The sequence below is a fragment of the Dromiciops gliroides genome, chromosome 3 (genome assembly GCF_019393635.1).
Source record: "Dromiciops gliroides isolate mDroGli1 chromosome 3, mDroGli1.pri, whole genome shotgun sequence".
Lineage (NCBI taxonomy): Eukaryota > Metazoa > Chordata > Mammalia > Microbiotheria > Microbiotheriidae > Dromiciops > Dromiciops gliroides.
This window is the reverse complement of record NC_057863.1, coordinates 219,368,060-219,390,474: the sequence shown is the minus strand read 5'-3', so window position 1 is coordinate 219,390,474 and position 22,415 is coordinate 219,368,060. Positions and strand designations below refer to the sequence as shown.

The 22,415-nt window shown below is 38.8% G+C and overlaps 1 protein-coding gene across 3 annotated transcripts in view; it reads right to left on the bottom strand.

Moving 5' to 3' along the window:
- ASB9 (ankyrin repeat and SOCS box containing 9) overlaps positions 1-22,415 on the bottom strand; it is a 50,688-nt gene that overhangs the window by 3,561 nt on the left and 24,712 nt on the right. The window contains exons 3-7 of one of the 3 annotated variants that reach the window (XM_043990909.1): positions 12,902-13,009; positions 11,843-11,993; positions 9,848-9,982; positions 9,158-9,247; positions 5,091-5,282 (exon numbers count right to left, since the gene is read on the bottom strand). In XM_043990909.1, the coding sequence (XP_043846844.1) occupies positions 5,091-5,282; positions 9,158-9,247; positions 9,848-9,982; positions 11,843-11,993; positions 12,902-13,009 (676 nt within the window). The remainder of the gene's footprint in view (positions 1-5,090; positions 5,283-9,157; positions 9,248-9,847; positions 9,983-11,842; positions 11,994-12,901; positions 13,010-22,415) is intronic. The other 2 variants (XM_043990910.1, XM_043990911.1) reach the window with 2 other exon arrangements.

Here is a 22,415-nt window from a genome sequence, read left to right as displayed (position 1 = left end):
CCTCTAGGTAGTATCATTTGAAAAGTCCAGAATACCCCTGCACAAGGACATCTTTCCCACTACCCTGCCCTGACACCTAAGTTCCCACAATTAAAACGCATCCTTCAGCTTAAGAAGCTATCTCCAGAAAGACCTTTCTAAATCCAAGACGTGACAAAAGAAATAGATATCTAATGCCTAAAACGGATGCAGATTTTAATTTTAAGGGAAGCGTAAAACTGACTATGCTATAGCTAGCTTAAGAAAACCTGGAGGGGCAGCTAGGTGGCACAGTGGACAAAGCACTGGCCCTGGATTCAGGAGTAACCTGAGTTCAAATTTCAGACACTTGACACTTACTAGCTGTGTGACCCCGGGCAAGTCACTTAACCCTTATTGCCCTGAAAAAAAAAAAAAAAAAAGCTGGAGTTGCAGGAATGATATTCATTCCAACTAAGATTGTGGTATATGAATATGATGGGGCAGTTAAGTGGCTCAGTGGTTAGAGTGCCAGGGCTAGAGTCAGGAAGACCTGAGTGCAAATTTGAATTTAGTCACTTACTAACCGTGGGACCATGGACAAGTCACTTAACCCTGTTTGCCTCAGCTTCCTCATTTGTAAAATGAGCTGGAGAAGGAAATGTCAAACTACTCCAGTATCTTTGCCAAGAAGAACCCAAACAGGGTCACGAAAAATTAGACATGACTGAAACGACGGAACAAAACCAAAACCAGATATGAATGTGATGGAATACTATCATGCTGTAAGAAATAAAGAAATAGATGATTTCAAAGAGACATGCAAAAACATATATGAATGGATGCAGAGCAAAGTAAGCATAACTAGAACAATTTATACTATAATATCAATATTATAAAAATCGACAATTTTGAGGGCTTTTACAAACTGATAAAGAACTAAATGAGCAGAACCAGAAGAATACTTTACATAATGCAATACTGCAAAAATGAAGAACTTTGAAAGGTGTGAGAATTCTATCCATACAATGATCATTCAAGATTTAAGAGGACTGATGAAACATTTTATCTTTAACAGATTAACAGGTGATAGATTTCGTATATAACCATTGAAGGAATTTGTTTTGTTTGATTAAAAATGTTTGTTACAAGGAATTTGATTTTTTTTCCGTTTTTCCCCCAATAGGGTGGAGGAGGGGAAAAAATAGATTTCTGTTCATTTTTTTAAAAATTGATGGAAGGGGAGGCTACAGATGTAGATTGTTCCATGCACTTTCTGATGAGGTCACTCTATTATTGGTTTTACTTAATTGTTTTGCTTTGCTATAAGTGATGTCTCATAGAGTAGAGATAATCTGTAATAAATGTAAAAAACCCCACATCAATAACATGTTTTTTAAAAGAGGAAACTATAATGTTCAAGTGACTCAAATAGCAAAAATTAATCGGTTTTCACTACAAAATGCTCTGCTTGGTCCAGTAATAGCTTTTCTTGGCAGACTCAGAGCAGGCATTCATTTACTTACTCCACCAAAACTCCTATACATCTGATTCCTGCAAACCTACTAAAAATGGACCATGACCTCAGCCTCAGGGTCTCCTCTAGAGAATTCCTATGAAAAGATGGAGATCATAGAAGAAATTCTGACCTATTGTCAAGTTTCCTGGTGCCCTGGCTGACTGGAACTTTTCTATATTTCAGCTCCTCACCCTAATTTTAGCTGTTTCAAAATACAATGAATGGCCTTGCATTTGGGTCTGGTTAGACACAGCTGACCCCTACTGTTAACAGCCAACCCATTGTTCCTCTTTCCCCTCCCTCAGAGGATCACAGGTTCTCAAGGTTGGAAGAGACCTCTCAGGCCAACTGTTTCAACCTCTGCCCTTTTCTACAGTATCTCAAGAAAAAAAGAAAAGAAAAAAAGCAGTCATCCAGCCTCCACTTGAAGATCCTATAGCAGGTGGGGAATTGCAGAAAAATTAATTCATAAAGACAGATTTCACAAAGAGTCAGTCTCTCTGTCTCTGTCTCTGTCTCTCTCTCTCTGCCTCTCTCTTCTCTCTTCTCTTTCCCCTCCTCTCCTCTCCTCTCTTCTCTCTTCTTCTTCTTCTTCTTCTTCTTCTTCTTCTTCTTCTTCTTCTTCTTCTTCTTCTTCTTCTTCTTCTTCTTCTTCTTCTTCTTCTTCTTCTTCTTCTCTCTCTGTCTCTCTCTCTCTGTCTCTCTTTCCCCTACTGTCTTCTCTCTGTCTCTATCTGTCTCTCTGTATGTCTCTGTCTCTCTTTCTGATTCGTCTTTAATGTTTTGCATAATACCCAAGTGCTACACCACCGGGCAACACCTGTTAGGCAAGGTCCAGTTACAGAGCTGGTTTCCAGACAAAAGGCTCAAACTCTTGCATAAAGCACTGCTCTGGGTTAACTCAGAGAGGCTTCTAACAAGAAAAAAACCCATATTGCTGGGAGATCCAGCTGACCTCCTCCAGAGGGATACAATCAGAGCCTCCACATGCTATTAGAAGCATTACTTTCCTCTTACTTATCTTTTTTTACTGCTTTGAAAAAGTTCTTTTTGCTACTATATTGTGGTTCACGTTGCCCCTATGTTCACATGATCCCTGAACTTAGGACTTCCCAAGTCAGTAAATGGGAAATGAGCCTCCCACACCACTACTTCTGAAGGCAGCACATTTTAATTTTGGACAGGTCTGATGGTTTAAAAATATTTCTTTACTTTGAGCCAAAATCTTTGTCCTCTTTAAGTTCTATTATATACAGTGCTAGAAATAAGAAGTGAAAATTATAGGGAAAGAAATATTTTGGTTTGATGTAAGAAAAATTATCCAAAAACTAAAACCTAGCTAGAGGTGCAGCTAGGTAGTGCAGTGAATATAGTACAGGGCCTAACATCAGGAAGACTCATCTTCCTGAATTCAAATCTGGACTCAGACACTTACTAGCTGTGTCACCCTGACCAAGTCATTTCACCCTGTTTGCCTCATCTGTAAAATAAGCTGAAGAAGGAAAATGACAAACCACTTCAGTATCTTTGCCAAGAAAACCCCAAATGGGGTCACAGAAAGTTGGACACAATGGAAACAAATGAGTAACAACAACTATACATACATGCATGTATGTGTATATGTGCATTTTATGTATATGAATGTGTGTGTACATGTATATATTATGTGTATATATATACATATATACATAAATGTATGTCTATGTATAGTCACTTAATTTTATACTAATTACATTTGTAAAGGTAAAACTAGATGTTGCAAAAAGTAGATAAAACAAAACAAGAGTAGGTTTCAACACCCTACTGACAGAATATGATAAATACAAAATAAAAGATTAATAAAAATGAAGTTACAAACTTGAACGGTATTGAAGAAACAGTATTTAATAGCAATATGAACAGGTCTTAATGAGAATAAAGCTAGCATTTTACCTGGGAAAAATAAATTAACTTATTAGTACATTATGGATGAATTAGCAAATATCAGTTAGTCTATCAGACTTGTTAATTGAAACCCTGTAAAGGAGGGGTTCTTAACCTAAGTACAATGAAATTTCTTTTTAAAATATTTTGATAACTATTTCAATATAATTGGTTTCCTTTGTAAACCTATGTTTTTTAGATATTTAAAAACATTATTTTGAGGAGTCCATAGGCATCACCAGAATGTCCAAGAAGGCTATGAAACAAACAAAAAGAAACCGGTTAAGAACCCCTACTGTAAAGCAAAGCTTTGAGGGAATGAGATGCGAAACAAGCAAGATTTGCTGATGCAGAACTGAGTAGACTGTCATAATGGAGAGACCCACGGCAGCCAATGACTGGGCACCAGTCCCTGGGGAGAACAGACAGGAGAGAGTGACAAAAGGGAAAAAAGGAGGCGGTGTGGAAGGGAAGAGGAAAATGCTGAAGAAACTCTGCCCCTTTGGCAATTCTGTCTTTGGCTAAACTTGATACTCAACATCTGGCAAGAGGAACGACTTTGCGCTAGGGGTGGAAAGGACATTACTAGGTCAGGGTTGTCTTGAGAAGGAACAGTCCTTTCCCACCGGGCTTCTTAGAATTCACTTCAGTTCCTAAAATACAGCATAGGTCCGGAGAGCATTGGGAAGTAGACATTGAGCCCCCAATCCCCATGCCTTTGGAAGCTACACATAAACTCTCTCAGGCATTGTCTACACACCAGACCAGAAGATGCCCCTAGATACACCTAGATTCCCAATATTCTTTTGCCTTTAGGGATAGAAGATGTGTAGTTATTTGAGAGGCCGATTCAAATAAGAACAGCTCAAATTTGTATAGGTCTGAAGGCATACAAAGTAACTGGGCAAGGTAGATAGTGAAAGTAACATTCCCATTTTACAGGTGAGGAAACTGAGGCTCAGGCAGATTAAATGATTGGCCCAAAGTCATAGAGCAAGTAAGTGGTCAAAAGTCAAATGCAGGTCTCTTCACCTAAGCAAATCATTAATATCTTTGGGCCTCGAGTGCCTTGTAAAACGAAGGGGTTGGATTGGATGAGCTTTCAAAGTCCTTTCTAGCTCTGAATATTTGAGTCAATGAATGTCTGACTTCAAGTTCCCACTCATTTATTTCACTATACCACCCTGCCCTTATGTTGTCACCTGATGGTCTATTATCCAGAATTCTATTAAACTCAGATTTGTACATAATTATTGTCCATAATGAAGACCTTGAGGAAGAGACGGGGTTTACCTGGGTTTTGTTCTAAGTACCAACATCTGGGAGTGCATGATTTCCACCCCACCCCATCTCTGACCATGGAAAACTAGTGTCCTACTCCCCCAGTAACCTCAAAGCTACCACACCCTCAGGGCCTCCACTGTACCATCTGGCCTGGGGACCATCCCATGCAGGATGCCCAGGCTCATGTAAGTATGGGAAGGTGTGGAATCACCAATAAAGCTAGCTGCACTGGTGACTGGTAACCTGAGCATGAATTCAGGTTAATATTTAAATCAGTTATGCTTTCACGCCCACCAAGAGGCATGATGAACAATCTTGTATAGAAACAAAAGGATTTCCTCTCAGTATATACAGCACAGAAGCTTCTAAATGGATTAAGGCCTAGATTGGAACAAAGCAGGGGCACCTTCTTTCTGGGAGAATACTTGTGCTAGGGTGCTATTCGGGGGAACCAAATCCACTGGCCGTTTGCCTTCTGCATTCTTTGAGTGTGGCTGTGCTCCAAAGTCTATCAGCAAATGAACCAGGTCTAAACTGGAGTTCCTGGCAGCCACATGAAGAGGAGAATCCAGCTCTTTGCCTTGATTCACATTTGCTCCTAAACAGTTACAAGGGGAGGAAAAAAAAAAAAACTTTATTAGTCAGGTACCAGGTTGTAACTATAAAACTCTTTTCAAGATATTGGTCCCTAACTTCCCTAAGCAAATTACTACCCTCTCCCTGAGGCATTTTCAAGTAATTTGTTGTTAAAAGGGGATGATACTTGGTCTGAAAAAGTGTTATTTTACAATGTGAATCAATATGCGGTTTCAGTTAATTTCCAAATGAGATGATTATCTCACCTCTGCACCCTGAAGACCGAATACTTTCAGATACTTAGATACTCAGATGGTTCTGTGAATGAGCATCCTACACATCTTTCACTGTCTCTCTTCACTGTCCATCCAAGATGCATGTATATAAATAGACCAACTCTAATTCATCCAGCTGAATGTCATAATCTAATCAATGTACATTGATGACAATGTTCTATCGCCTACATTTTCATCCACTTTCTTTTTCTTGTGTGAATGGTCAACGTCTTTCAAATAATTGTCCCTCAATTTGATACTTGTAGATATTAATACTCAGTAGGATCAATTGTGAAAGTTATCTCCATAGTTGTATGTTTTATGAAAAATGCCAATAATACTCATAATCTTTTATCATTTTCCTACATAATGTTTTGCAAATTAGCTTATATTTTAAACTAGCATTGCCCTCCTCTGACATGTCTCCCATTTGGCAAGGGGATCAAGTGACTGTTGGCTAAGACAGTTTGTGAGTCCTTATTTCAGTCCATAAAATTTTATTAAGTGCCTACTATGTGCCATGCATTGTGACAAGCACAGGGGATACAAAAAGAGGCAAAAGGCAGTTCCTGATTTCAAGGTGCTTACAATCTAACAGGGAAGACAACAAGCATACAAACCAGCTATATATAAAATAAATGGGAAATAACAGAGAGAAGGCACTAGAATTATGAAGGATTGGGAAAGGTTTCCTATAGAAAGTAGAACCTTAGCTGGGACTTGAAAAAAGTCAGTAAGCAAAAATTAAGAAGGTCAGCATTCAAGGTATGGGGGAAAGGCAGAGAAAATGCCCAAAGCCAAGAGATGGAGTGTCTCATTCATAGAACAGCTAGGAGGCCAGTGTCACTGAACTGAAGAATACATGGTAGATGGGGGCGGCTAGGTGGCACAGTGGATAAAACACTGGCTCTGGATTCAGGAGTACCTGAGTTCAAATCCGGCCTCAGACACTTGACACTTACTAGCTGTGTGACCCTGGGTAAGTCACTTAACCCCCATTGCCCCGCAAAAAAAAAAAAAAAAGAATACATGGTAGAGAGTAAGGTGTAAGGCAGAAAGCTAGGGAGGATGACATCCTGGAGGGATTTGAATGTCAAACAGAGCATTTTGTATTGGATTACAGTTGTAACATTTTTTTATCTGTTTTGTTTTTCTAAGACATAGTGATAAATTTCTTTAAATTCTATCCATTTCTCATATTTTGGTGTAAATAGCTTACTTAAACAGGTCAGATTAGACTTGCTATAATTTCATATAGCATCTTCTAATATCTATCCTCTCCTAATCAGACATTTACGTTGATCTTCTCTATAAACAGCTGACCTCATTACATGCAGCAGGAATTGTGAAATAACTCTTTTATCTATAACTGGTAATTTCCTACCAGTTAAACTATGGTCAAATACATTCATGGTGATGCTATCCTGAGCCCATCATTTAATTCTCATTTTGAAGAAAGTAATCAAGAGGTACAGATATGAAATTTCTAAGTAGTCTCTACCAGGCATTCTCTTTCATTTCTTTTTTGACCCTGAATCATGTTTTCCCCATAGTTTTCATAGTCCTCCCCTTTGTCCAACTTCACACTAAAGTCCCTGCATATCAAAGTGTCTGGTTACTAAAGTTTGGAGGACTTTCCATGCTCTTCACAGAATTCCCATGCTTCTACATCTTTTATAACAGATGCTGGTACATACATTGCAATTATCTTCATAGTTATCATGCCCTCCAGGAATATTACAAAGGGAGAGAAGTGCCTCATGAAATGATGCACATTGCTATCTTTGGCAGCCAGCTCTTTCATTTCCCTCTCTAAAGAGACACTGGGAGCCATTCTTCTACCTTTTCTATATTTTCTTGTCTAATTTACTGCATGAATGTCAATGTGGATGCCATTCAGTTGCTCCAATAGCATGTCAATTCACTGATTCATTGAGCACAAGTGAAACAAAGCCCAGAAATACTAGGAAGCATGAAAATGTCATGTTCATATTTAATCTTAATCTTAAAGAAACACAAATGTAGTCCCAGAATAAGGGTATGTAGTGATATCTCCCTCCATATCAGACAGTGTAATCACAACTTTACAAGCACTCTGGAGACTAACAATTGGGGTCAGGGTGGTGGTGGTGGTGGTGGTGGTGGTGGTAGGGGTAATAGTAGTGGTGGGAGTAGTAGCAGAATTAGTAGTGGTAGTGGCAACAGTAATGTCAGTAGTAGTGGTGGTGGTAGTAGTAGTGATGTTGGTGGTAGTAGTGGTGGTAGTAGTGGGAGTGGTGATAGAAGTACTAGTAGTGGTGGTGATGGTAGTAGTAGTAGTAGTAGTAAAAGAGGAGGAGGAGGAAGAGCAATACTAATAGCAATACTAATATAATACTAATAGTGGTAGCAATAGTAATAGTAGTAATAGTTTTGGTGGTAGTGATAGTAGTAGTTGTAGTAATAGTGGTAGTGGTGATAATTTTAATAGTAGGGTTAGTAGTGGTAGTTATAGTAGTAGTGGTGTGATGATAATTGTAGTAGTGATGGTAGTGGTGGTGAAGGTGGTAGTGGCAATAGTAATGGTAGTAGTGGTGGTGGCAATAGGAGCAATAGTGAATAGTAGCAAGAGTAGTAGTAGTGGTAGCTTGCATTGATAGAGAGCTTCACGATTAGCCAAGTATTTCCACCACAACAACCTTGTATGATAAGTGCTTTATTATCCCCATTTTATAGATGAGGAACCTGAAGCTCTGATAGTGACTTGCTTATGATCACCTCAAAGTACTGGGTGATTCTTAGGGTTCTGAGGGATATTCTAACCTGGGGTGGCCAATTTTAAAATCAAAGAGAGGGTTCAAGAAGAATTCCCATTGAAAGGAAAGTGGATTTGGGGCATTATCTGACTCCATGCCACCCTGCCACTGAATCCATCTCCCAACTCCTGAACATCCCACTGGAGTCCTGTGACTTTAAATAATCCATTGCCCAAAACATGGATGGAGGGAAGAAAATAGGATCTCTCAAATTAAGATTAGGATTAGGGACTGGACCTCTATTTCATTGGTTATAGAAAACTCCTGGAGGAGTCCTGGAGGTCTATATTTAAAGCCTTTGTACCTTGGTAGATCATCCAATCAATAAATATTTATTAAGCACCTGAAGGGCAGCTATGTAGTACAGTGGATAGAGTGCTGGACCTGGAGTCAGGAAGACTCATCTCCCTGAGTTCAAATCTGACCTCGGACCCTTAAGAGCTATGTGTCCCTGGGTTAATCATTTAACTCCATTTGCTTTAGTCTCTTCATCTGTAAAATGAGCTAGAGAAGAAAATGGAAAACCACGCTCAAATCTTTAACAAGACAATCCCAAATGGGGTCATGAAGAGTCAGACAAGACTGAAACAACTGAACAACAACAAATATATATGCATATATACATATATATATATACATATACAAACATTTGTGTGTATAGATCTTAATATACATGTTAATATACATGTTTATGTATTTCGATCTATACACATTTGTGTGTACGGATCTTTATATATGTGTAAAGATCTATACACACACATATATACATCCATACATACATATCAAAGGATGACTCAAGACAGTAAATACAGAAGGGAGGTACAGACCATAAGTGCTACAGGAGTCCGGGGAAGGAGCCTCGATGGAGCAGTTAGGGAGGTATCCACAGGGAAGGTGGGACTCCAACTGGGTCTTGACTATGGGGAGCATTCAGAAAAGCAGAGAGGAATGGTGACCATCCTCCAGGAAGAAGGCAGAACATAAGGAAAGAAACAATGACAGAATAAAAGAAAGCAAGCCTGAAGGATAATGAGCAGGCCAGTTTTACTGGAAGATGTCCACAGTAGATGGGGGGGGGGGAAGGAGGGAGAACATTTTCACTCTGCAAGATGAGAAGGGGATTCGGGATAACAAAGAATGCAACTATAATCCTATCAGTTTTGCGAGAAATTTGGGGGCTATGCATATATCTGGGGCAAGGAAAAAGGGAATGAAATCTCACATGAAAGATTGTAAACAGAACAAGAAAAAGGCCTGGAAAATAGTATTATATACATATATATAATATTATAATGCTGTATAATATATTATATTGTATTATAATATTTATATTTATTGTAGATACTATTAAAATACTTATAAATTATATATCATTTATATGTTTAAGTTTAATTTTATATTTATATATTATACAAATTATATTATTATAGATTATTAAATAAAAGTATTTGTTTTTATTTGAAATTAAAATTTCATTTAAAATTATATATAATATATTATATTATTTTATTTTTTACCTGATTCAAGTAGCCTCTTGGCACAGGCTATCTGCTGGTTTTCACATGCCACATAAAGTGGAGTGCCAAGGTGTCTGATATTTTCATTAATATTTGCTCCATGAGATACAAGGGATTCCACACAGTCCAGGTGACCTACAGGCCAAGGACAAAGAAAAAAGTAGATGGTATAATGCATCTTATTTAAAGACAAAGGCTTTCCTTTTGCCAGACCTTGAGATCTGGAGATGGTTTATCTATAAAGCTGGAACCTAAGTCAATTACTGAGCAGAGAATGGACAAGTTCAAACAGAAAATTTGAATGATTCTGAGAGCTTTGGTTTCAACAGCTGTGGATCTTCCCTCCACCTATAGGCATCCCATCCCCTCTGTCCCTTTCATGAGAGCTGTCCCCAAGCTTTCTACCATCTGGTGATCAACCCTTTGGTGAGGGGCTTCTTTGAACTTAGCTAGGCTGCTCCTCAAAGGATAGAAATGCAAGTCAGTCCATTGCCAGGCTACATTTGAAGACTTTCCAACTTGGAAGGACCTGTCAAGGCACTCTCTCAGCTGGCGGACACCTCATGAACCTCAGGTGAACTCCAGATCAGGATAAGGCATCCAGGAAGGCTTTGGTGGAGGGGGAATTAATTAAAAGGCCTATTTTTGAAAAAAAAAAAAAAAGACAAAAAAATCTCCCAGTTTCCTGGGACAAACTGCCTTCACTTTTTTGGGGTTTTTTTTTTCATACTTCAGTACTAAAAGAGAAATAAAATACAGTTGGGAAGGAAATTGGGCAACCCATGTGGGCAAAGACATAAACTCATCTTCTAAAGGCTCACTACAGGGCACTTTTTTTTTTTTAGTGAGGCAGCTGGGGTTAAGTGACTTGCCCAGGGTCACACAGCTAGTAAGTGTTAAGTGTCTGAGGCCGGATTTGAACTCAGGTCCTCCTGACTCCAGGACGAGTGCTCTATCCACTGCGCTACCTAGCTGCCCCTACAGGGCACTTTGAAATGGAGCAAGAGACAGGAAAAAAAACAGGTTGAAGACAAACTTTGCCCAGGTATAGCACTAAAGGAGAAAAAGAAACGTATACTGATGATAAGGAAGCCAATGCAAGGCAAACCTAGCCCGGTTAAATTGAACTCGTTGGTCTTTAAGTCCCAAACTTCAGATTTTTAAAATGTGTTCTTTTTTTTTAAGTCCCCATAAAGCCTTTCACTAGTATTGGTCCAGTGGCTATAAGACAGAGCCAGCTCTTATTTTAATAAACCTCTTTGCTTTTGATTCAGCAGGAAATGAAGAATTTGCAGTAATCCTCCACAGCCAAGCATGAAAGCTGGGGATTCATGGAAAAGGAAGAAGAATTAGCATTCTTTGTCTACAGCCTCTTGCAGTTGCAGAAATTATATTTTCAGAGAGGAAACTGACCAACTTTGCTTAACAAAGGGAAATGGCTCTGAGACGATGTTTTTCATTCTTTTTGATGACCTCAAACAATGGGACCTATATACTTTTTTTTTACACCGGATTTATTTTGGGCAGGGGTCTTTATAAAGGCTTTGAAACATCCCTCTGCTACCTTGTTTTCTTTCAAGCTCAACAAGAATTAAACCCCTGTTACAAAATAGGTGCTATAAATACAAAAATGAAACCCCCCAAACCAGGCTCCACCCTTAAGAAATTTGGGGTTGAGGGAAAGAAAGGGAAAACAGCTGAAAGTTGCTAATGGTGCAATTAGAAAGACATGCTGTTTTAGTCATTTTTCAGTGTGTCCAAATCTTTGTGACCCCATTTGGGGTTTTCTTGGCAGAGATACTGGAGTGGTTTGCCATTTCCTTCTCCAGCTCATTTTACAGATGAGGAAACTGAGGCAAATAAGGTTATGTGACTTACCCAGGGTCACACAGCTAGTAAGTATATCTGAGGTCAGATCTGAACTCAGAGAGAAGAGTCTTCCTGACTCCAGGCCCACTGTGCCACTGAGCTGCCCATAGTCTTTTGCAAATTTACCTCTTTTGGCAGCTTCATGGATGGGAGATGCAAGTTCACACACAGGGTGGGGACTTGCTCCATGTTCTAATAGTAAGTTCACACAGTCCTGACTTCCACTAATACAGGCATTGTACAGAGGTGTGTGCCAATCGACAGTCACTCCATCCACCTGAAGAAGAAAAAAAAGGCATGGGCAAATAATTAGCAGTGCAATTTTTAAATAAATTCCTAGTGGCCTGGGACCAAACTGCCTTCAATTTTTAATGTTTTTTTTTTCATTTTGGGAAAATCATCAATACTAAAATAGAAATAAAATACAGTTAGAGAGGAAATTGGACACTTGATGTGGAACTTGGGACAAAAAGAGGGCGCACTCTTTGAGAAGAACTTTCCAAATGGAGATGTTGGATGATGTTCGGATGGGCCTACCCTCTCCTAAATATTCAGAGGATTGTTAAGTCCTGTATTTCTGTGTATACCCTCCTTTCACGCATCTGGTCCCTCACTAATGCCTTTACCATTTTCTCTTCCCCTTTGCGGAAACTGGATGACGGGGAGGAAACAGACAGAAAACAGGAGCTGTTGGCAGAGATTCCTGGTTGGCAGCAAAGAAAATGATGACAGAAAAACAGGGTCAATCTATGTACTTAGGTTGAGGTTTGAAGCGCTCTCTTGAGGGATCGCAATTTTCCATTGTTACATGCTTGAGGTGTACTCTCTTAGTAGAAGGCAAGCCTGAATGCCACATTGAATTCAACAAAGTGAGGAAGATGGAAATGGGGGATTCCTAAGAGTTCTTCCAGCTCTATTAATCTATATCATTCTGAGCTGAAAACATAGACATATCAATGATACCATTAGGTTGGAATTCAGCACTTTAGTTTTATCTAAGGAATTAAAAAAAAAAAAACAACCTTGACTGATACAACATTCTATGGAAGACCATTGTTAGCATTTCAAAATCTGCTTAAACAAAGCACTCAAAAATATCCCAGAGTAATTAATGAGTTGTTGGGTTGGGTTTTTTTGATCCCAATTTCTAAAATGAGATATGAGGAGATCATGAGTGGAACTGACCTGAGCCCCATGTTTCAACAGGACACCAGCACAAGTCGAGTGGCCCCCTAGGCAAGCTTCATGAAGTGGAGACACTCGGTCAGCTGTAACGAGGTTTACGCCATATCCCTTGTGAAATGAGAACAGGCAAAGTGTCAGGGAGTAGAAACCACCCTACGTTACCAGTTGGTTGTCTTTAAAGTAACTCTGCAAGAATTAATACAGCAGTCATAACTAGATCTGATGGACCGTTAGGATCTGGCCAGAAAAAATATGCGGGTGTCTCAGACTAGAAATGCACTTTAAAAAAAAAAAAAACTTCTGCAAAAAGAAAAGAGAAAAAAAAAGAAATTATAACAAATACTTATTTCAGCATCCTTTGGCGATCTAAAGCATTTTGTTGGTTGAGGAACATAACGATGTATTATGTACAATTTGACTTCTTCATAAAAATTATCTTTTAGGGTACATATTTAGATATTTCTTATCATTCAGGATTTGCCCCCCCCACCCATGACAGATAAATTTATGTCAGATAAATTCACAGGAAGCTATGAAGAACAATTGCAAAGGATAAACAGGCATGAACAGTTTGTGATTAGCATTTCTGGAGGGAAGATCCATAGTGATGAGATCACAGACCTACTGGAAAATATAAATGTGTGGGGGCAGCTAGGTGGCACAGTGGATAAAGCACTGGCCCTGGATTTAGGAAGACCTGAGTTCAAATCCAGCCTCAGACACTTGACACTTAATAGCTGTGTGACCTTGGGCAAGTCACTTAATCTTCATTGACTCACCCAAATATATGTGTGTATGTGTGTGTGTGTATGTATGTATGTATGTATATATATATATATATGTATATATATGCAAAGAAGGAAAAAATGAAATTTCTGGGATATATTTTTGCCATATGTCAGAAAAATATACTTTCCCCCAATTTTCCTCCACTCCAAAATTGCTAAAGCTCCCTTATGTTTTCTCTGACTTCAGTGTATGAATATTATCTATTAATCGGAAAAAAAAAAGGTAGGAGACATAATAAACTGCGATTCAATCGTTCAAGCTTTAACACAATCTTTGAATTTTCTCTGTCCAGAAGACCTAAGACATTTACTTATGTAAACTTTTAGGGTTAATAGATTCTTTCTCTAACTCTATCTCTCAATAATATTTCCCGTCTGAAATCCATGCAATCAGTTTATACTATCCTTTCCCTATCTTTGTGGTTGTACATTATCAAACTCCGGGTCATTCTCTCAACTTTTATGATAAAAAATAATTATATATAAAAATAATTGAAACTAGCATAGCACTTAAATATGGCAGTAATGTCCCGTTAGACTATAAGCTTGTTGAAAGCAGGGAAGGTTGCATTCTTTGTATTTCTATCCCCAGCATTGTGAACATGGTACATGTTTAAATAAATGCTTGTTGATCAATCATCTCACCACTCCACAGGTTAAGGTACAATGGGCCTTAACCTTGACATCTAAAGTCTTGGTGGTTGCTGTTATTAAGTAGTCAGACTCTTTGTGATCCCATCTGGGGTTTTCTTAGCAAAGATACTGAAATAGTTTGTAATTTCTTTCTCCAGATCATTTTACAGATGGGGAAATTGGGGTAAAGATGGTTAAGTCAAGGGTCACACTGAGAGTGAATGAAGATGGATTTGAACTCCATTCACTGCACCACCTAGTTGCCCTCAATCTAAAGTCTCTTCCTGCTCTAAATCTGTGATCCTATGATCCTGAAACAGTGAGATGGCTTTGTAGCCATTTAGTTTGTTTTATTGGGGGGGGGCCATGAGGGTTAAGTGACTTGCCCAGGGTCACACAGCTAGTATATGTCAAGTGTCTGAGGCTGGATTTGAATTCAGGTCCTCCTGAATCCAGGGCCGGCGCTTTATCCACTTCGCCATCTAGCTGTCCCCAAACCATTTAGTTCTTTTCTATGTTGTGCTAAGAGCTTCTGAGCTTTGATTGCTTTATTCTCTAAGAAAAACACAAAAAAGTCAAAGTTGATAATCCTAGACTGAGACTCTTCAGAAGACCCTTCAGAAGGCTTGCAAAAGATGTTTGGGGTTTGTTTTTTGTTTGTTTGTTTGTTTGTTAGGGAGCTGTCATTCATCTTTTGGAAGAGGACCAATGACATCACAGGTGAATTGGATTTAACTGAGGCAGAGTTTCAAAAAGTCATCAGCCTCACCAGAGTCATCAGAGTCCCCTAGCAGCATGAAAGGCAAGGCAACTGGCTATGATAGCACAAGATGCAGTAGATGACGTTGGTGACTTCAATGTCTGGCCAACCTCTAAAGTGCTCCACACAGCCTGCTTCAGCCGCCTTCCTGCCATGCTTGGGGTAGACGTTCCCTTAATTCACCAATGGGCTTGAGCCATCTTGGTTACCCTCAACCCGGCTCAGTCCATCTACTGAGCTGGTTTTACCAGGGTGTGGCTGTTGCACATGTTACAGCTTCTTGGAGCCACAGGTGAGAGCTGAGTGGCAGGCAGACACCCAAAGGTGGATGAGCAGCCCTGAAGAGGGCTCAGCAAGCCCTCATACCAGAGGTCCAAGAGGAGAACTAGAATCAAGTTTTAGAAATATTCTCGGGGCAGCTGGGTGGCGCAGTGGATGGAGCACCGGCCCTGGATTCAGGAGGACTTGAGTTCAAATCCGGCCTCAAACACTTGACACTGGGCAAGTCACTTAACACCCATTGCCCCTCAAAAAAAAGAAAGAAAGAAAGAAAGAAAGAAAGAAAGGAAGGAAGGAAGGAAGGAAGGAAGGAAGGAAGGAAGGAAGGAAGGAAGGAAGGAAGGAAGGAAGGAAGGAAGGAAGGAAGGAAGGAAGGAAGAAAGAAAGAAAGAAAGAAAGAAAGAAAGAAAGAAAGAAAGAAAGAAAGAAAGAAAGAAAGAAAGAAAGGAAGAAAGAAATATTCTTGAGACAACTTTAATTATATGGTTTCTCTGATGAAGGATTCTAATGTCCTGATCTTTCTTCTCAGAAAAGTTAAAATACTTTTCGAATGCCATTGCGATAAGGCTCAGATGATAATGGATTTGCTTTGGGCATACTCCCGAGTCTTTTTCATTTTTTGTGGACACTTAAAAAAAGTTAATCCAAAATAATTCTGCATTCTTTTTCTCCTATTTCTGGTCAGAACATTCCCCAAATTAGGAGATACCTGGTATTCCAGACATAAACTAGGTGTGGGATCCAGAAAACACTCAAATCCATGACCTTTTTAGGGTGATACTGGAAGAAGAGTCTGGGGGGAAAAACCACTGGCTTCCATTATCCCTCGGCTTATATTTTATAGTTTGATGAGGGTAAGGACTCTGTCTTCCCCTTTCCTTAAAAACTTCATCTCATCTGGTACACAATGAACATCCATTAAACGCTGACTGACCAACTGACCTTAACCTGAATCTTCGGTATGGCCTTTTGTTCTTGGATGAGTACGTCATAGGCTTCTAGAGGATATGTTATCAGCTACTTTCTAAATTTCTCTGCTACGCTGTGGACATCTGCAGCAAGATTATAACTTTTTTTTTCTCCTGGATGGGCAGATTTTAAGATTAAGGAAAAATGTTCCTGAGCAAGAATTGTTTATTACTTCCCCTGATATATTAGATTTACTACTTCTGCCATGACTGTTTTTTTCCCCAGAAAAAAAAAACACACAGATGTGCTTTCTCCATGTGCATAGTTTATGAAAATTCAAAGTTAAAAACAAATTATTCATGTTACACAAAGACTCACCCTGGGATTCCTTTAACTCACAGGTTTTTCCCTAAAATGAATTTAATCTAATTAATGAATTGCTTACAGTTCTACTCCAATTCACCATTCTATTTGGAATGCCCTCCCCTCCTACCTTCACCCAGCAAAATCTTGTCCAGCTTCCAGAGCCCAAGTCAAGTGCTGATCTCCTCATGAGTGCTTTCCAGATGCCCCCAGAGAGATATGACCACTTGACCACTTTATCTTTTGAAACTCCATGACATTTTTTTGGTGAGGCAATTGGGGTTAAGTGACTTACCTAGAGTCACATAGCTAGTAAGTGTTAAGTCTCTGAGGCCCCATTTGAATTCAGGTCCTCCTGACTCCAGGGCCGGTGCTCTATGCACTGTGCAACCTAGCTGCCCCTCTCCATGACATTTTGTTATAGTCCTCACTATATTCTTCTAGTAGCTTATAGAACAGGACATATGTATCTTTTACCTCCTACTATACTGTGTATGTTCATCAAGGGGGCACAAGTTTGGCATCTTCACTTGGAAGAAGTCTTAGCTTATGGACTTATAGGAGCTGGAATCAAACCCCAATTCTGATCCTTAATATTTGTGCAATCTTGGGCAGGGGCAGCTAGGTGGCATAGTGGATAGAGTGCCAGACCTGGAGTCAGGAAGACCTGAGTTCAAATCCAGCCTCAGAAACTTACTAGCTATGTGATCTTGGGCAAGTCACTTAGCCCTGTTTGCCTATTTCCTCATCTGAGCTGGAGAAAGAAATAGCACACCACCCCTCTAGAGTCTTTGCCAAGAAAATCCCAAATGCAGTCATGAAGAGTCAGACATGACTGAAAAAAACAACTCAATAGCAACAAGAATAAAAGATTAGGTCACTGATCTCTTTGCCAAGAAAACCTCATGAAGAGTCAGACACGACTGAAATGACTGAACAACAACAAAGCACTCCCTCTACCAATCTTGCTACCTTCTTCAGTGAGGAAGCTTTCTCCATCAATAGAAGAGTATTTAGCAATGGACTTGTGATATAACTAGAATAAGGAACTTCTGGTGAGGAAATTCATAAATTGTTTTACAATTTATAAGCTTGGAGAGTTGCCAGGGGTCACTGAGAATGGTCACACAGCTAGTCAATGTCAGGAATTAACCCAGCCCTTCACATCACAGGTGCTCCTCAGCTATCCACAAAGAAGTGAAAATGGTCAAGGAAAAATTAACAAGGAAATAATAGGGATAAATATCCTGTTCTAAACAGGGGGAAAAAAGAGAGGGCATAGAGGATTTTATACATTTAGTGACAAGACACCACCTATACCTGCTCCTTCATCGCTACTTCTTGGCTAAGTACTGAGGAAGGAAGCAAGATTTCTGAGAAGGGGTTTGAAAAGGCAAATTAAACCTTCCCTATAATTAACTTGGAGAGCCTATGCAAGATATATCGATCAAGGTTAGAGAAAGAAGTTAAAGGTAAATAACCCAGGACCAAGTGAGTCTGAATATGGCAGATTGCCAACAAACTTTGTTTTGGGAGCAGGTAGGTGATGAAGTGGATAGAGCATTGGCCTTGGATTCAGGAGGACCTGAGTTCAAATCTGGCCTCAGATACTTGACACTTACTAGCTGTGTGACCCTGGGCAAGTCACTTAGCCCTAATTGCCCCACAAAAAAATTAAAAATCCAACTTTGTTTTGACTGTGACCTGGGGGTAAAGTTAATGGGTGGTGAGAAAGGGACCAATTTGTTTCTGCTTATTCCTTTATTTCAGTAGTTTGCTCTGAAACAAGGATTCTTAACTTCTTTTTGTTTCATGGACCCCTTCAGTGGTCAGTCTGGTGCAGCCTATGGACCCCATTTGCAGATAATGGGTTTTTTTGTTTGGTTTTTTTTTGTGATTTTTTTTTTCCCTTTGGTGAGGCAATTGAGGTTAAGTGACTTGCCCAGGGTCACACGGCTAGTTAAGTGTCAAGGGTCTGAGGCTGGATTTGAACTCAGGTCCTCCTGAATCCAGGGTCGGTGCTCTATCTACTGTGCCACCTAGCTGCCCCGCAGATAATGTTTTTAAGTCCATAAAACAAAATCTAATATAAGACTACTAAGGGAACAAGTTATATTAAAATATAACTTTTAAGTTATATATATATATATATATATATATATATATATATATATATATATATATATATATATATATATATATATATATATATATGCCTTTTAAGTCCATGGATCCCAGGTTAAGAACCTCTACTCTAATTTAAATGCTTAATAGTTAAAATTGTTTAAATTCAGTTCAATTCAACAAAATTTTTTCGTGACATCTATTATGTTCAAAGCATTTGCTCACTCAACATTTTGTAGTTGTTCAGTCATTTCAGTTATATTTGAGTCTTCATGACCCCATTTGTGGTTTTCTTGGCAGAGATACTGTAGTAGTTTGCCACTTCCTTCACCAGCTCATTTTATAGATCAGGAAACTGAGGCAAACAGGGTTAAGTGACTTGCCCAGGGTCACACAGCTAGTAAGTATCTGAGGTCACATTTGAATCCAGGTCTTGCTGACTCCAGGCCCAGCAATCTATCCACTGCGCTACCTAGCTGCCCATTTATTAAATGCTTAATGCATTTTATGCAGTTATAGCTATTTAGATAAGGCAGGAAGCCATATGAAGAGAAAGGTTTGTTGCAAATACGGGCAATCAGGAAAGCCTGCATAGAGGAGGTAGCATGTGACTTAGGCTTTAATGTACAAATAAGAATTCAGCAGACAAAGAGATGGATTATAAAACAGCCAGAGTGAAGATGCAGAGGAAGTACAGAGGGAAAAGACTATCTTTTGTCTCTTTTGTTTCCTTAGCAGGATACCTGGCATATAGCAGGTGCTTAATAAATGTTTAATGACTGATTGATTGAAAGCAGTTCAGCTTGTTGGGGGATAGATGTGCAGAGGGAAATAATATGAACTAAGGCAAGAAACGGAGGGTAGCATCAGGCTGTGAAAGTCCTTGAATGCTAGGCAAAACACTTTGAACTTCAACTGGTAGGTAACAGGAGAATGATTATTTAGCAAGAGAGTTATAAGGTGATATGCAAAAGGAAGATTACTTAGCAGTGGTATAAAGATGGATTGGAGAGGAGAAAATACAGGTGGAAATATCTATTGGGAGGATAATATACATGGAAGGAAGGAAGGAAAAGCAAGGGAAGGCAAGGGAAGGGGTAAATGGAGGAAATGAGAGGGGGAGAGAGAGAGGGAGGAAGGGAAAAGGAAGGAACAAAGAAAAGAAAGAAACAAAGAAAAAAAAGGAAAGAAACAAAGAAAGAATGGACTTCCACATGATGTCAGTGTAACTGGGAGCCAAGAGAACTAGGTTCAATTCCCATGTATGTTCCTAACTTTGTATCCTAAGTTGGTAGAAATGGAAATGGAGAAGTTGGGAGTGGGGACACACACATATGTGAAAGATGAGAAATTAGGGTTATAAGAGATTTCAAACATGGGAGACTGAATGAAATAGTTAAATTAGAAGGTGGCACAAATTCAGGAAGAAAGATCATGTCTCAGTTTTAAACATTATGAGTTTGAGACGATGGTAGGATATCTACATAGATGTGTTCTTAGGGTAGGTGGAAATTTGACAAAGTGCCTGGCATGTAGCAAGCTCTTCATAAATGCTAATGGATTGATTAATTGACTGGAGAATAGAAGTCAGAGCTAGATAGGAATATCTGGTAGTCATCTGCAGAGTAGTTGAAGCCACAAGAGGGAATGAGGTCACATTGTCAAGGACAATATCCCAAAGAAACCTTAAATGTGAGAGGACCTCTTGCTATATGCCTTTCTGGGCCTCAGTTTTCTCCTATGTAAAATAAAGGGTTTGGCCTAGGTGACCTTTAAAGACCCAAGACTCACCATTTCTTTATCATACTCATAACTGTCTTTTAAATTGTCTTCTACTATCCCATTACACCGACATGCCACAATTTTTTTCTCTCTAAGTTTCCTACAGTCAGACATCTGGATGTGTCTAGTTTTTTACCATTACAAATAATTTAGCTATAAATAACTTGTACAGCTGGTCCTTATTTATTAGTGATAATTCTCTTAGGACACAATCCCCATAGTGAGATCACTGGTTCGAAGGATATGGTTATTTGCATCGCTCTTGGAGTGTACTTTCTGACTCAATGATCCCACCATGGGAAATATGGTCTAAGAGAATTATCCTAAGGAAGAGTTCTCACCAATGTGTAATGTCATCAGCAACGAGTTGAATTTTCTCACTTTTGTTTATGTTTGTCAGTTTTGTAGGTCTGAGTTCATCTCAAGAGTTGTTTTACTTTGCATATTTGTACTTAATTCACTGTTTCAGAGACTGAACTTCCCTTACACCCGTACCCTGATACAGTACAGTAGAAAGCTCTAGATTTGGAATCAGAAAGACCTGAATGCAGATTATGCCTCTGAGGCCAACCACTTCTCTGACTGTGGGCATATGACTTAATTTCTCTGACTCAGTTTGCTTGCCTGAAATAGCAATAAATCTTTAGGGTTTTGGGGAAGTACAGGTCAAACATGTTTACGTAATCATATATGATATAGTTAGATGTGCCTTTCAAATGTTAAAAAACTAAAAATAGCATTATTATTTTTAGTATTATTATGATAGCTATTGTTATTACCTTGTTCTCATATTTTTTGTTATTGCTGAGGTTTTTATAGAAATAATCTGAGGGTTAGTTGATATCCTGTTATTTCTTTTCTATTTAATGTTCTGTAAGACTACCAAGAAGGTAGAGAAAAAATGACATTTTTGTAACTGAATAAGAGTATTGAGATATCATCTTCTATATACTAAATGAAATAATAAAAAGCCCTTTGGTATGTTTATTGTAAAAAGCCCTTTGGTATGCTTATTGGTATTCCATTAAATCTATAAATTAATTTAGTAAATATTGTCTTTTTTGTTAATTCAATGCATCCATGGAAATTGGCTATCTAATTATTCGGTTCTTTTATTTCTGTCAATAATGTTTCATAGTTATCTTTGTAAATGTCATGAGTAATTAAGCTAATAAATTCCCCAATTTTGTTGTTGTCAATAAAATTTATGCCTTAAATACATATTTTGTTCTTTACTTATATATCAAATTGTTATTTAAAGTTTCCTGGTTTAAATATTTAGAATTATAATGTGAGTCAAGGGGGAAATATGATTCACCTTATACAAATTCAGAGTACATTAATATTTTCCAAAGAGGCTACATAGCATGGTGGATAAAATGGTGACCTAGAGTTATGAAGACATGGGTTTAATCCCTTCCTCAGATACTTATTTGCCATGTGACTCTAGTGTCTGAGGAGACAGGTTCAAATTCTGACTCATATTCCTTGTTATTTTGAATCTCTTGGTCTCAGTTTGTAAAATGAGTAAGGTTAACTAGATAGACTTTGAAGTTCTTTCCAGTTCTAAATTAACGATCCTTAGGTCAGGCCTTTATCACCTCTCAGCCAAATTATTCAATGGTCTACCTAATTGGTCTCCCTATGCTTCAATCCATTCCCCTCACTGCTGTGGAAGGGATTTCCTTAAGCACAGATCTGAACATGTGTCACACACACACACACACACACACACACACACACACACTTAACCAACTACAGTGGCTCCCTATATCTTTGAGATACAAACATGAACTCCTCAGCTTAGATTTTAAAGCCCCTGGTCCCACCTATCTTTCTGGCCTCGCTAGACAATACTCCTCCTCCCACACTCTGC